The 14,272-nt window shown below is 47.7% G+C and overlaps 3 protein-coding genes across 4 annotated transcripts; 1 reads left to right on the plus strand and 2 right to left on the minus strand.

Moving 5' to 3' along the window:
• The first annotated feature begins 646 nt into the window (after positions 1–646).
• Positions 647–2,867, plus strand: E1B28_002729 (uncharacterized protein). 2 transcript variants are annotated; one of them, XM_043159670.1, is made up of 8 exons: positions 647–756; positions 813–1,110; positions 1,166–1,660; positions 1,726–1,798; positions 1,851–1,938; positions 1,989–2,050; positions 2,102–2,460; positions 2,519–2,867. In XM_043159670.1, exons 1-8 carry the CDS (start codon positions 722–724, stop codon positions 2,777–2,779), a joined length of 1,671 nt encoding a protein of 556 aa, XP_043003273.1. In that variant the 5' UTR covers positions 647–721; the 3' UTR covers positions 2,780–2,867. The 2 variants fall into 2 exon arrangements, with proteins under 2 accessions (XP_043003273.1, XP_043003274.1); XM_043159671.1 differs by having other exon boundaries at positions 826–1,110.
• Positions 2,849–6,306, minus strand: E1B28_002730 (uncharacterized protein; the record flags this gene model as incomplete). The annotated part of the gene is made up of 16 exons (XM_043159672.1): positions 6,254–6,306; positions 6,116–6,204; positions 5,986–6,062; positions 5,907–5,934; positions 5,650–5,842; positions 5,308–5,594; positions 4,856–5,251; positions 4,569–4,801; positions 4,357–4,516; positions 4,182–4,299; positions 3,881–4,128; positions 3,686–3,822; positions 3,601–3,624; positions 3,124–3,542; positions 2,994–3,069; positions 2,849–2,927 (listed from the first exon to the last, which is right to left on the minus strand). The coding sequence occupies exons 2-16, from the start codon at positions 6,188–6,190 to the stop codon at positions 2,849–2,851; spliced, it is 2,550 nt and encodes an 849-aa protein (XP_043003275.1). The 5' UTR covers positions 6,191–6,204; positions 6,254–6,306.
• Positions 6,307–6,926: 620 nt separating this feature from the next.
• E1B28_002731 (uncharacterized protein) lies at positions 6,927–9,438 on the minus strand (the record flags this gene model as incomplete). The annotated part of the gene is made up of 8 exons (XM_043159673.1): positions 8,528–9,438; positions 8,225–8,464; positions 8,066–8,147; positions 7,776–8,000; positions 7,571–7,721; positions 7,317–7,511; positions 7,079–7,254; positions 6,927–7,019 (listed from the first exon to the last, which is right to left on the minus strand). The coding sequence occupies exons 2-8, from the start codon at positions 8,446–8,448 to the stop codon at positions 6,927–6,929; spliced, it is 1,146 nt and encodes a 381-aa protein (XP_043003276.1). The 5' UTR covers positions 8,449–8,464; positions 8,528–9,438.
• Positions 9,439–14,272: the final 4,834 nt, after the last annotated feature.

The raw sequence follows: 14,272 nt of genomic DNA on the forward strand, positions 1-14,272 counted from the left end.
CCGGTAGCTTGCTACTGTTGCCTGACGTTCTTTTTTCGGGCCTAGCTGGGCCGTATTACGAGCTATTATTTGCTTCCGAGAGTTGCTGGTATCAAGACACGGGAAGAGAGAATACCAAGCGACAGTGGATGACTTCCCGTAAGGATTATTTGTAAATATCGTTGCAAATAACGCTGAAAATCATCGGAGATATATTAAGCGAGTGATACCTGGCAACAAATACCAGAATCTGAACATCAGGGCATGTTCTAAATTCTTGAATTTAGAAAGGCCTAGCGACCCCTTTCTAAACTGTTTTTGCTGCAATATTTCGTTAAGCGAGGTGAGTCCACATGGTTTCCAGCCCAGATATGGAAGTTTGTCCGCGCTTACGCCCTTGGCGAGCTACCACACGTGTGATAAATCCGAGCACTTCATGCAAATTTCCAGCATTGCGGGAGGCATCTGCAAATAATTCGACAATTTCCCAATTTCCAATTTACATCAAAACTTTTATTTGAAAGGAGATTATTTGCACATCCTTACGGGAAGTCATCCAGTGAAATGTGCTTCAGCTGCGGTCGCCACGGTTTGAGGTATGGAGGCGATGAATGCAAACATGGTTATGTGTAGAATTGACTGAATCACGTTGCTTATTGATTTCAAAGTTCAACTGGAACCCCCATGATCGCAATGCTATCAGACCTCTTCCCACATTATTACTTCCCACCACGACCACGACATGCTACTGTCGTACTTTGAACATCGTAAAGCATGGTATGTGTCGACTTCTGCCGGCAGTTCCGGTCGACCCTAAAAATCACTTCTCAAAGTCGCGTGAAACAGGAAGAACGACGAAATCGTATTGCACGCCTTCCGGACGACTTCCACAACCCTTTAACTACCGAAGAGAAACGGATTCTGGACTTACCCGTATCTGAACTCGCAGAGAATGTTCGAAAAGGACGAATACAACCACAGGCATCTCTAACGGCGTATGGAAAAGCTGCGTTGCTCGCTCACAAAGAGACGAATTGCCTCACGGAAGTGATGATATCGGAAGCGCTAGATTGGGCGAAGGACTGTAACATGGATGGTCCTCTGGCAGGCGTTCCAGTGAGCTTGAAGGACGTGAGTAGCCGCTGTCCTCAACACTGGATTGAAACTCAACCGAATTGTTAACTAGATGTTGGGCGTGAAAGGGTTCGACTCCAGCGTTGGGTACTCTGCATGGGTCGGAAAACCTTTTAAAGAACACTCAGCCATTTTTAACCTCCTCCGCGATGCCGGTGCGATTCCTTTCGTGAAAACAAACGTTCCAATCACCCTCATGTCCTACGAATCCTCTTCGGACCTCTTTGGTGTCACGACGAACCCTCACAATCCTGATCACTCACCCGGGGGTTCTTCAGGTGGTGAATCAGCTCTAATTGCCTACGGCGGATCTCGGATTGGTGTTGGTTCAGATGTAGCTGGGTCGGTGAGAGTGCCGGCACATTATTCAGGGATATATTCCATCAAGGCATCAGTGGGGAGATTTCCAAAGGCGGGGAGTGGGACGAGTATTCCCGGGCAAGAAGGCGTGCCTTCTACTCATTCGCCAATGACGCGAACCTTGGAGGATTTAGAGACATTCTGGAGAGCAGTCGTCAAGATGGAGCCGTGGAAGTATGACTACAGTGTTAGCCCTTTTGTGTCGATTATGTGAGACAGGGCACGAACTGATGATCCGGGTTCCTTTTACAGTGTTTGGAAATTCCATGGCGTGAGGTCGATTTACAACACAAGAAACTCAAGTGGGGCGTTTTCTGGGATGATGGTTCGTCGGTCTTGTTCTTTAGTTCTTTTGCCGCTCTTTAATCAAAGGCAAGGGATCGTCAAGCCTTCTCCGGCTTGTAAACGTGCACTGCAAACCGTTGTGAACGCTTTGCAAGACGATGGTCATACTACAGTCTCGATGTTAGTTTTTCGTTCGCACCCTGATGAAGACTACCTCACAGCTCGCGCAGAAACCCTCCTAGTCCTTACGAAGGTCTCAAGATAGCTTCACAGTTATTACTCGCAGATGAAGGCAAGTACTACTTCGTCTCGTAATATCCGATCCGCTGACCTTTCCTCTTAGCCAAGGTCATAATCGGTCCCATTCGATTTGGAGAGTGGTGTGATTCGGGAATACAACAGATCAGAAAGTGGTTTGTCACTCCTTGGTTCCTGAAGAAAGTCTACATCTGGTATACTCGATACATACGCCGGGATGATATCTACGCGGGCTTGCTGGAAGGTGTGATGTCGGAGAAGAAGATCACGGAATATTGGCCTATCATCGCTCGTCGAGAAGCCTACCGTAGGGAGTGGTTCGATATGTGGAACAAGGAAGAACTGGATTTCGTGCTTACGGTTCCGAATGCTCTTCCTGCAGTTCCGCATCGAGGTATGAAGACGGGAGCTCAAGGGGCCGGATACGCGGTATTGTTTAATATGGTCAGTGAACCGCTCAGCTGTGACTTCTGAGTTTGATTCTGAGTAAAAACTCTTTCAGCTTGACCACACTGCTGGGGTTTTACCAGTGACTCATGTTGATCCTGTGATCGATAAAGTGTCTCAACCGACGAAAGCGAGAAATGCCATCGAGGAAGACTTATACAAGATGTACGATCCCGTGAAGATGGCTGGTCTCCCGGTCGGGGTCCAGATTGTCGGAAGGCGTCTGCAGGAAGAGGGGGTGTTAGAAGGGATGAAGCTGGTAGAAGCTGCATTGAGGAGGCGAGGAATACAGTATCAATTATTGAAGAAATGGTAAAACTTATAACAACGACACAGCAGAGATCTACGAATGTGACACGAACACTAAAAACACAGTCAGAAGTTCTTAACCTGTGATAGAAATATCCAGTGAAGATCGTAAAATGTCATCGATGCTTGAAACATAGGAACTCCAGTCTTCCCATCTGTAGTAGTTATGAAATGAGCGAATCCCGATCCCGATCTCTGTAAAAGACGAAAATACCACTTACCCGTATTCACCTGGTGTACCTGACCACATCGCGAGTGCTCCGCTATTGAGAGATACACTCTGACCGGGGTTAGAGCCTAAGGGGCGTTTTAAGTCGAGAGTAACGAAAAAAGAAATCAAGAAAAACACACCGTCTAACAATGAAGGACCATCATGACCAAGGTGTGGCCAGGTCGGTGTAATCTGGTCAGTAGCTTGCCCGGCACTTTGTTGCTGAACAGTCGTCCGAGATGATGATTGCAGAGAATGAAGGTCACCGCCGAATAAATCGTGGGTTGAACCGTGCAGGGGTAATCGGCCCAGATCTCTGGTATATAAGGGCAGTCCACTGAACGTAGGCTCTTCCCACAAGTTCCCGTTGGAAGTGGACTGGGATGATGCGGCAGTATAGTCGATCCCTGGATAGACGACAGCAGATGCTATTTGGAGATCAGTACCAGTTTCGGACGTCGTTTGATCATGATCAGAAGGGTGTGGACGTTTGAGTGATGTAGACGGGGTAGGTATGATATTGAGATCGCTGACGGATATGAGTTCTGTTAAGATATCGCTGTTAGGATGGCCACAGTCAGCAAGGATGCATTACCGCGCACATGAAGAGGCTATACCTGAGACGGCCACCTATTTGCCACCTGTTCACGGACGTATGAGTTGGATTTGAAGATCAGGGTAAACAGAGAACAGGCCACTGACCTTTCTTCATAGCTTCGTAAGACGTTCAAGCACTTATAAACGTCGTTCATTTCCCTGACAGGGTCAGGTGTGACACCTAGCTTCTTCCCACCCCAGATATTGAGGAGTAAAACAACAGCTGAGTTGAAGAGGACCATCTATGTCAACCGTGACGTGAGCGAAGAAATATCAGCAGTAAATGAAAAGTGACCGTACTTGTGTCCCCGGAAAGGGTATAGGCAATTCTCCTTCTCTGCATTGTACGTCCATGACATGTGAGCATGAACGTGCTGCGTTCGCACAGACAGCCAAACTCGAGAACGCCATTCCCCGGTGGCGATTTCCTTTGACACGAAGGAATGGCCGGTGAATTTGTATTTGAACCCAATAAAAGTGAGCATGTAAGGTAGAGGATTGATTGAAGAAAAGTTTGTTCTCGCTATACATGTGCGGGTTCCAACGGACTGAGAAACACGGTGAGGACAATTTGAAAGAGGGGGTTCGTAATATGACTGACGATAATCGGGAATGTTATCAATCCATTCATTCAAGGCTTGATCGAGCTCTTTGATAGCCGCTTGGTCTTGTTCGAGGGAAGTGATGCCTTCAGGTGGCTGGGATTTTCTGACCGAATACTAGAGGAAAGGTCGACGTTAGCAAACGACACCAAGTGAAGGGGAAGGACGACGTGCGATGGTGCGTTGTGCAAAACCGAAGATATCCACCAACTTCAACATCTGCACGTAGCCCGACACTATACACGGTTTTCCAGAGGGTTGTTTGAAGTTTTGTTCTGGGTCTGGTTGATCCCAATACTCGTCATCGCATTCTACGGGAAATTCGAGATCGTAGCTGAAAATCACTTGCTGAGTAGAGACCGAAATATAAAGGGACTGGGACTCACTCCGCGGGATTGGTGGCCCTTGGGCGTCCCAGAAATGCACTCATGAGGGTGTCAATAGTTACTAAGCACCAAAACGCCCTCTTCCACAACTCCTTCTCTGTAGAATAGGTTCCAACACCACCACGGAAGCTCTTTCTATGCACGCCTGCGCCTACCGCATACCGTACCCCATGTCCAAGAAGTAGCCAACAAACATCGGGCGTGGATGTCGGTTGCAGAAACATTATACAATTCTACCCAAGTATAGATGAGTCAGTCTTTTGGTATGAACAACGTGTCAGACCTACGCAGATCAACTGCACTTCACAGACATCGGGTCTGGAGGGGGAAAAATCGACGCTCATGGCTCTGTAACCGATCTGTCTGTACCATCTCCATCCTAGGCTGTGTTTCCTCGACGTCTTTGCTTCGCTGAGATCCAGGACACCTTCATTTAATAGCCTCTCATCGTTTAAATCGAGAAATCTCGATCCGATGGCGCATACCGACAGTAACATTAAGCCAAAGCGTGCATCAAAGAGATGGCGTCCACCGGTTACGTCCTTCTCAAAAGTGGGCCGATGTAAAAGAGGGAAAATGACATTGTAATCGTCGAAGAAATGCTGGATCAGCAGTGACATCAATCCGGGGGAAGGGAAATCGAGAGGAGGTTCAAATTGGCAAGGTACGCGTTGCCACTGTAACTAACGAACACGCCCACGTCAGACTCAACATCTGAACGAGTAAATCCAAGACTCACCGTAAAGGTGTTCCAAAATTCTGGCCGCTTTAAACCCTTGATCTCAACCCTCTCTTCGCCTCCAGTCGAGCTAGTGTATTCCGCTTTGGCGTCTATTGCTGATTTGATGAACACCATGTCACTCGACTTGCCGTAAAAGGCGTCGCCTTCTTGGTGCAAGGCGAGCCTTTTCATCGGATCCGATACTGCAATATTGATCATTCCTTCCTCCGAGTCCTCATCTGCCGAAGTCTGAGACGTTGAGTACGTGAGTCCGGGCCCAGAAAAATGTGGCGTGGGCGGGCTTCCTAACACACATGCTTATCAGCAAGATCTCGTTTCATAAGAAGCTAAACTACTTACGTGTCGACCTGTTTGTAACAGCAAGGGAGGGTGACCTGCGTGCGGCGGTGAGTTGTTGCTCTAAATAGCGAGCGTAGGAAGCGAGTTCGAATATCTTGGAATGAGCTTCAACTAGGTCATGGGGAAACACGTAGGACGCGGAAAGAACGGAATCAGTAAGTTCTTGACGAGTGGACGACGTTTTGTGTATGCTCTGACAAGGATAATGTCACAATGTGATTATATTATTAGGAATCGGAAATCCCAAAGGAGCTTACGTCTGCAAAACTTCGAGTGGTTGAGGTCCTGTATCGATGTGAATTTCAAGATTTCGTGTTGACCTCTAGGTATACGCACGTTTCGGTGGGACTCGCTGAAGCTTGAGGATATCCGACTGTATTTTGTGATTGGATCGGTGGTTTCGGTGCTCCACGCTAAAAGTCGACGGTTGAGAGATTTGTGAATGGAAATCCTTCGTCTGACATACTTTCTTCGAGTTCGCGAGGACGTGTGTGCATTCCGAATTGAACATGATGCAGTTTGAGCAAATATTTCCGGGCATATTTGCACTGTCACCTAGATGGTTTTAATGAGTCGTTCAACCAAGAATTAGTAGAGAACGTACATTTTACTGAAGCAAATTTAACACCCCCAAGCTCAAACGTTGATTCACGCAGCTTTACAAAGCTCATTTCTCACCTTTTTTCTAAAAAAATCCCGATCAACAAGAAAGCGAATTTTAGAAATTCAAGTTACGAACTTGCCTACACGTATCGCAAGAGTTCTGCAACCTTCGTTTCTTGAAAACTCTTCGAGGTCCATCGGTTTGAGGGCCGGTTGTATCTGTCATTGGCCTGGAGAACTATCGAGGTAAGTTTATTTATACCGAAGGGTACGAGGTGAGCGATACCTTCGGCGAAACGAACAAGTGAACAAGAAGAGAAAGAGAAAGGATATACCGCAAAGATAAGATTGTCTACGAAAGATAAGATATCCCACGAACTTTGTATTTATTCGGAGTGAAAAACTGGACATGTTTTCCTCGTTGTAAACGTATCGCTATGGGCAAATCTTAAAGGGAGAACCCTCTCAATTCTCATGACAGACGACACAGTTCCGATTCAAAAGCTGAAAGAATCCGGTACTTATATGTGCACGATCGGCCGGAGGAAGGCAGTCACCTACCTACAAACAGCAATACCAGGTGACCCTTCCTCTGCAATAATTCTGAAAAGCGTCGTGTGACAGAAAAAAGATCACTTAAGTACGGTTTTGAGCATCGTAACCGGTGGTCTAGTCTACAGGGTAGGTGTAGGAAGTGGTTGTGCCTTTGGAATCTTCTGGTAATCGCATGCCATATTCATCAAATACACGGGCTTAGTTCCGTCTCCCTGTCAGGAGCGATATTTTGGTGAGCAGCGGCAGGTTTTTAATAGTGCCCAAGACTTACAATCATGATATTAGGGAAGCCAATATCGAAGGAAACTTGACTCTCCAAGAACTGAATCTGTTCCGCAGACAGAGTAATGTCAAGTGCTTCAAGGTTTTGCTCCAGCTGTTCCACTTTCCGCCCACCAATGATCGGGAAGACGTGAGTGGTCTTTTGCATTACATACGCAATTGCAACTGTCAACGAAAGTGTGTAAGGAACGTACGCCATCCATCGTAGGTAGAAAGAAAGACAGTACCAGATGAAATGCTCTTCGCACCAATCTCCTGTGCGACTTTCTCCAATGCTCGACTCATCTTTGCTTCGTCCGGCGTCCTCTCCCAAGTACCAGCCCGCTTTCTGCCCTCCTCTCCGCTTTCCTTTCTTCGTTGCTCTTCAGCATCGGTCCTGAGTTTGCCTCCACCGATAACACCCCATGGGGCGAGTGCCATACCTTCAAGTTGACCATATTGAGACGAAATTTAGGAAAAATGAGCTAGAGGAAGAACTGACCAAAGGATCGCGCCATAGGAATGATGTCTCTTTCAAAAGATCTCTGCAAGACACTCCATTGCCCTTGATAGACAGAGAAGGGTGTCTTTCCGTGATCTCGAGCATATTGGTTAGCCTGTGCGACTACCCATGCAGGCGTATCCGAGATGCCCTGAACCACTCGGTCAGACTATTGTAGATGACACACAAAAAAACTGAGCCTTACCAGGTAGAGCACCTTGCCCTGGACCACTAGATTGTGCAACCCATCCATGACCTCCTCAACAGAGGTATCGTAATCCCACCAGTGTACATAGAAAAGATCGATATAGTCGGTGCGGAGCTTCTTCAAGCTCGCATTGACGCTGAGGTGCATGCTCTTCACGTTATTCCCAGTGTAATTGACCTTTTGAGCGACCTTCGGGTCTGCCTTCTTGAAAAGAGTGGTATACTGCGAGATAGCATAAGACATGAGACTTCGACTTCATGGCAGATGGCATACGAACTACCACATACCTTGGTAGCAATGAAGAGCTGATCTCGGATCCCGCGTTTTTCTGCCCACTCGCCAATGAATTCTTCTGAGGACTCATCCTGACTATATTATAACACAGATCAGTAAAAAAAAAGTTCAACAACAAAAGCCTTTTCCCTCCGAAAATCAAACCAACTGACTAGGTGTTAGCCGTATCAATAAAGTTTCCTCCCATGTTGAAATACGCGTCCAATAGTTTGAAACTGGATTCTTTATCCATCGATCCCATCCAATCCTCCCACTTGTCGCCGATGCTCATCGCACCGAGGCATAAGGGAGAGACGCGAACACCAGCTCGAGATGACAGAACACGATAGATACCGAGCTTGGTAGATGGCTTTGGAGCAGGAATGAAGAATGACATTGTTCTAGAGGCTGATCTGAGGAAGTTGAAGAGACGATTTGAGATTGTTGATACAGATAATTATTGAAAGTTTTTATACTGGTCCGGCTGAGAGCGCTTAGTACTCCACTATGCTCTTAACATTTCCGTATCATCGGGGTGTGGGGATATTATTGGAGATGTTTGTTGGGATCAAAGGGACTCGGAAGGGACCCGTGGCAGTTTGACGATTCATGATTATGTTTACCGGTATCGACCCGTGAAAGCATCAGCATTTTCTTGCAGATCTTGAAGCAATTGCCAAACACGACTCGGAGAATGATTGAGGTCGCCGTCATGTTATCATTGGACCAAACCGTGGAATTGCTTCTAAAGCTTTGTTCCATCACATTCGCTGCTTTCGTCTCGTCTTTCTCGCTTTGCCCTCTTCTCTCTCGTAGGAGCCGGAAGCAATCCGTTGATATCCGAGCCACAGCTGACTTCCGAGAAGAAGATTCGCCCTTCCCAATAGTTCCACCTCTTTCTGGGATCGCTTCCTGCCGAACTTGCTGTTACGGGGTACCATGAAAGTCGGTGAAGGACTACGAGTTCAATTGATGTCTCCAACAGTTCGCAGAAGCATATTCTCCCACATATATAGGTATTGGCGAGGCTTTGAAGGCAGAACCGGCGGCGATTCGCGAACAGAAAAGAGCAGGGAACCCTTTCGCCATGCACAAGCCGTGCATCTCCAAAATTTACGTCTCCTTTGTGTCTGATATCAACTGCCAATGTCCACGGATAACAAGCACGCTTGATATCGGCAGTCAATTGTCCTTTAAAACCACTTCACTGGTTGAAAGCGTAGCACATATTTGACATATCGCCGGAATAATTGCACGTGTGGGCCACAGCCGTCAGAGGTCCCTGGTTATCATGGGTACTGTCGAAGGAAGGGAAAGTGTTGGAGTTCCAATGTACGAGGACAAAGAAGGCGAAGGTCGTGCTAACGTGGGGGGGGGATAATCGGGCCGTATCTGGCGCCTACAGGAAGAGTAAAGACGATGATCACGATAATCATCGTACAGACTGGAGGGATTGGGAGTTCAGTAAAACTGATAAAACAGTCCAAGATGGAAGACCTCACAGCTTAATAACGCGTAGTACATAACGCCTAGCTTCGATGTGAGTTTAATTGTACGGATGGAGTCCTTGAGCAACTCAATGACCTGTTGTTGAAAAGGGCGAGGCACGCATGCACCAATGTACCTGGAAAAGAACACTTTGGAATCTATTTTTCAGATGAAGGTTCCTTATATCACATACTCAGAAGCCCCTCAAAGAGTCTTCGTTGACGAGCGATACAACTAACAACTCGCCGTCTGCGTGTCAAATTTGAGAGTCAGCCCTCGGTCACGACAGAATACCACCAGAAAACATCGAGTGGTCAACCTAACCCAGCGAACAGGCAAGTCAGAGAATATTTCTATCGAGGGGTGTCACGGGATTTGTGGATCCCAGTGGACGTGGCGTCGCGATTGCCGACTCCACTCTTGGACATCCATGTACATACATTTACATTCTCATTTAAATAAAGTACATACAAGAAAATTCTAGATACTTACTTGTAGGTATTAAAGCTCAACCAGAGCTCACTCGGAGTAATAAGTAATTCCTCTCCATCTCACACTCTCGTCAGGTTATGGGCCCCGGCCCCAACTGAATCAACTCGCATCCACTCTCGTCCTTCACTGTCGCTCTCAGCCTTCATAACATGTCTACAACCGACTCGGCAACATCCAGCGCATACCGTATCCAGCATCTTTCAGGTGTCGAGAATTACTCCACCTGGAAGATCAAGATGCTCGACATCCTTACAGACATGGGCCTCGAAGACTATGCTCTCGGCACATCGTCCAAACCTACCAACCTACCTGAGTCCGAAATTAAGGCTTGGGGGAAAAGGGACTGTCAAGCCCTTTCCGCCATCCGTCTCAGGGTCGGCGACGAACCCCTCGTATACATTTCCGATGCGGCATCTTCAGCCGCAGCGTGGAAAATACTGTCCGACATGTACCAACCCAAAGGTGCCATTGGCATTGTGCTAGCGCGCCGAAAACTGTTTCGTGCCCAGTGCCAAGACGGCGAAGACATCGAAGAGCATATTCGGACTATGACACGATACAGACAGCAACTAGCCAGCCTTGATTCCAAAATCACTGATGATGAATTTTCCATCACTCTCCTCACCTCCCTCCCTGAATCCTGAAATCCATTCATCCAGGGTGTCGACACAACCTCACTTTCCGATTCAACTAAGCTCATTGCCCGGATATTGGAACAGGCCCGCCGAAAGGAGGCCAAACCAAGTTCGGACGACGTCGCACTCGCAGCAGGAAAGGCCAGTAAGGGCCATCAACGCCGGAAATCGCCAAACGTCACTTGTTATGGCTGCGGTCGCCTCGGGCATGTCAAGGACGAATGCCGGGACACAGCCGCCGGAAAAACCTTCACTCCCGAACAAAAACGGCAAAATTTTGAGCGTTCAAAACAATCCCGATCTCGAAATAATCGCTCCCACGTCACACAGGAAGAGTCATCTGTCCAGTCTGAGCCGGAATATGCATTCATGGCTCAGGAAGCTGCTTCCAGACTCCCTCCCGACACATGGTTAATAGATTCCGGTACTACTAGCCACATAATCCGTAACAAATCTTACTTTTCAACTTATACCGAGACCCCCGGAAACTCCGTTACCGGATTTGGACAGTCACCCGCACTCGGAAAAGGTGACGCCCACATCGCAGCCCACAACGGCACCCGTGCTTTCAACATCACGCTTCAGGGATCCCTACATGTTCCCAATTCACCATTCAACCTCATCTCGCTTGGCCGCATGACTCATGCAGGGTTCACTGTCAAATGTGCCAAAGACTACATGTCTGTATTCTCCCCCGGCACTTCGTCACGCGAGGTTATCCACGCCAAGCGCGTCGGAAATCTCTATGTTGTTACTGTAACCCGTACTTCTCGTTTCCCATCCCCGAAAATCACCACACATGATTCCTCCCCTGAAACTCCCACACTTGCCTTCCCCACCAATCCCACTACCCGTTCTTGGAGAGAATGGCACTGTGCTTTTGGACACATATCACCCAAGTCTATAAAACTCCTAAAAGACAAGGGCATGGTTGATGGTATGAATGTTGACACCAATAGTACACTCACATTTGAATGCAAGGCATGTGTACGTGCCAAACAGCATGTTTTCCCCTTTCCAAATGAGTCAGAAACCAAATACACGGAAATTGGGGAAATTACGTTTACCGATGTTTGGGGACCCTCTCGCATTAACGGAATCTCACGTGAACGGTACTTCATTACCTTCACTGATGGTGCCACTCGTCGCACTGTACTGTTTTTTATGAAAAGGAAATCAGAAGTTGATGTCAAAATACGTAACTATGAGGCCTACATCACAACCCAAACCGGCAAGAAGCTCAAAGCGTTCCGATTCGATAATGGCGGAGAGTATGTCTCTGCTGAAGTCAGACAATTTTTAGCCGAAAAAGGGATACGGTGTGAATACACGGCGCCGCACTCACCTCAACAGAACGGCGTCGCCGAACGACTAAACCGCACCATTGTTGAACACACCCGGGCTATGCTAGCCGAACATGATCTCCCACTGTTTCTATGGCCGGAAGCTATCGCTTATGCCGTCTACCTCAAAAACCGTTCTCCCACGCGTGGCCTCGACCGTGACGTCACACCCAATGAAGCCTTTTGGGGAAAGAAACCAAATGTTAGCACACTGTACGAATTTGGTTCGCCATGTTGGGTACTCCAACAAGACGGCAAAAACCAAAAGCTCACCCCAAAATCGCGACCCTTCCGCTTTATGGGCTTATCCGAAGACTCTCGCGCCTGGCGTTACTACAACCCGGAAACCCGCAAAGTCTTAACGTCACGTAACGTCATCTTTACAACTGACAGAAACCCGGGTAATTCCGAAATTAATCCCTTGCCGGCACTCGAGGGGGAGCATACACCATCCGAAAATTCACACGCACCATTCGAAAGTCCAATCACCACCGAATCCGAGTTACCGGCAAGCGAGAGCAGTACAGACCCACCTCCCCCACTCCCTGAGCAGCCGAATTCCACCATTCCACCCACTCAACCCTCCATTGACCCGGCCGCCCCATCCACTTCTTCACCCACCACAAAAATCCCAGCTCCATCCCGTACCGTGTATCCGCGAGCTACAAAAAACCCAGTCAACTATAGACTATTAAATAATCCCGACGCCCGCTCGCCGAAAAAGCCTGATGCCTGGAAAACCAGAGTGGCACAAACTTCCGGCGATTTCGCTACTTTTTCCTTCTCGGCAGTCGCTGATCCGTTAGCAAATGAACCACTCACCATATCCGAAGCGAAAACGCGATCCGACTGGCCAAAATGGAAAGAAGCGATGGATGCCGAAATCGCCCAGCTTGAGAGATTGAACACGTACACGCTTACATCATGTCCAGCAAATCGGACCCCAATATCAAATAAATGGGTCTTTCGTGTGAAACGCGACGAAACCGGAAAAATCACACGGTACAAGGCCCGTCTCGTCGCCAAGGGTTTTTCCCAGATCCCCGGCATCGATTATGACGAAACATTTGCACCCGTCGTTCGTATTGAAACGATTAGGCTCCTTCTCGCACTTGCTGCCCACTACCAACTCAAAATTCACGTTGTTGATGTCGTAGGGGCATATCTCAATGGCAAGCTTGAAGAAGAAATCTACATGATGCAACCCGAGGGCTATGAAGATGGTACAACACGGGTATGTAGACTACAACGCTCACTTTACGGCTTAAAACAAGCCGGAAGAGTATGGAACCTTGCGATGGACAATCAATTCAAAAAATATGAATTCACACGCCTTCTCTCGGATCAGTGCGTATATATCCGGCGCACTAATACTGGAATAGCCATTGTTGCGGTCCACGTTGATGACATGACGATCCTCGCATCAAATGATCACTTGATGTCTGAAGTTGAATCCCAACTAGCTTCGGAATTCTCAATTAATAAACTTGGTGGACTGCGACAGCTCTTAGGCTTTGAAGTTCACCATAATTCCGATAGCATAATTATTACACAGACTCAATACCTCACCCGGATCCTAGAACGATTCAACATGGCAGACTGTAACCCTGTTCACACCCCTATTGATACCCACAACAAACTTTCCAAAACACCCGAAAACCAATCCTACCCCGAAATTAAATCAATTTACCAAAACATCATCGGATCGTTAATCTATGCCGCGATCACCACTCGACCCGACATCTCCTTCGCCGTACAAACTCTTTCCCAATTCAATGCCAATCCTGGCCCGACCCATCTCACCGCCGCCAAGCGAATTCTCCGCTACCTCAAAGGAACACTCAATCTCAGCATTAAATACTCATCTAAACATTCCGACGCTGCCGATTTGAAGATTTTTAGTGATGCCGACTGGGGAAATAGCGTGGATGACAGAAAGTCGATTTCTGGATATGTCTCCATGTTTGCAGGGGGAGCCGTGACCTGGAACTCGAAGAAGCAACCTACTGTTGCTCTCTCCAGCATGGAAGCCGAATATATGGCACTCGCCGCTACCACGAGAGAATGCCTTTGGTTACGAACCTTGTTCTCTGAACTCGGTCTACCATCCCAACATCCAACCAATATTTCCGTCGATAACCGCGGCACCATTTCTTTTGCACAAAACTCCGGTTTCCACGCTCGTTCCAAGCACATCGACATCCGTCATCATTTCGTACGCGAGAAGATCACCTCTAACCAGGTGTCAGTTGACTACTGCGCA

Source organism: Marasmius oreades, chromosome 10 (genome assembly GCF_018924745.1).
Source record: "Marasmius oreades isolate 03SP1 chromosome 10, whole genome shotgun sequence".
In the NCBI taxonomy this organism is placed as follows: Eukaryota; Fungi; Basidiomycota; class Agaricomycetes; order Agaricales; family Marasmiaceae; genus Marasmius; species Marasmius oreades.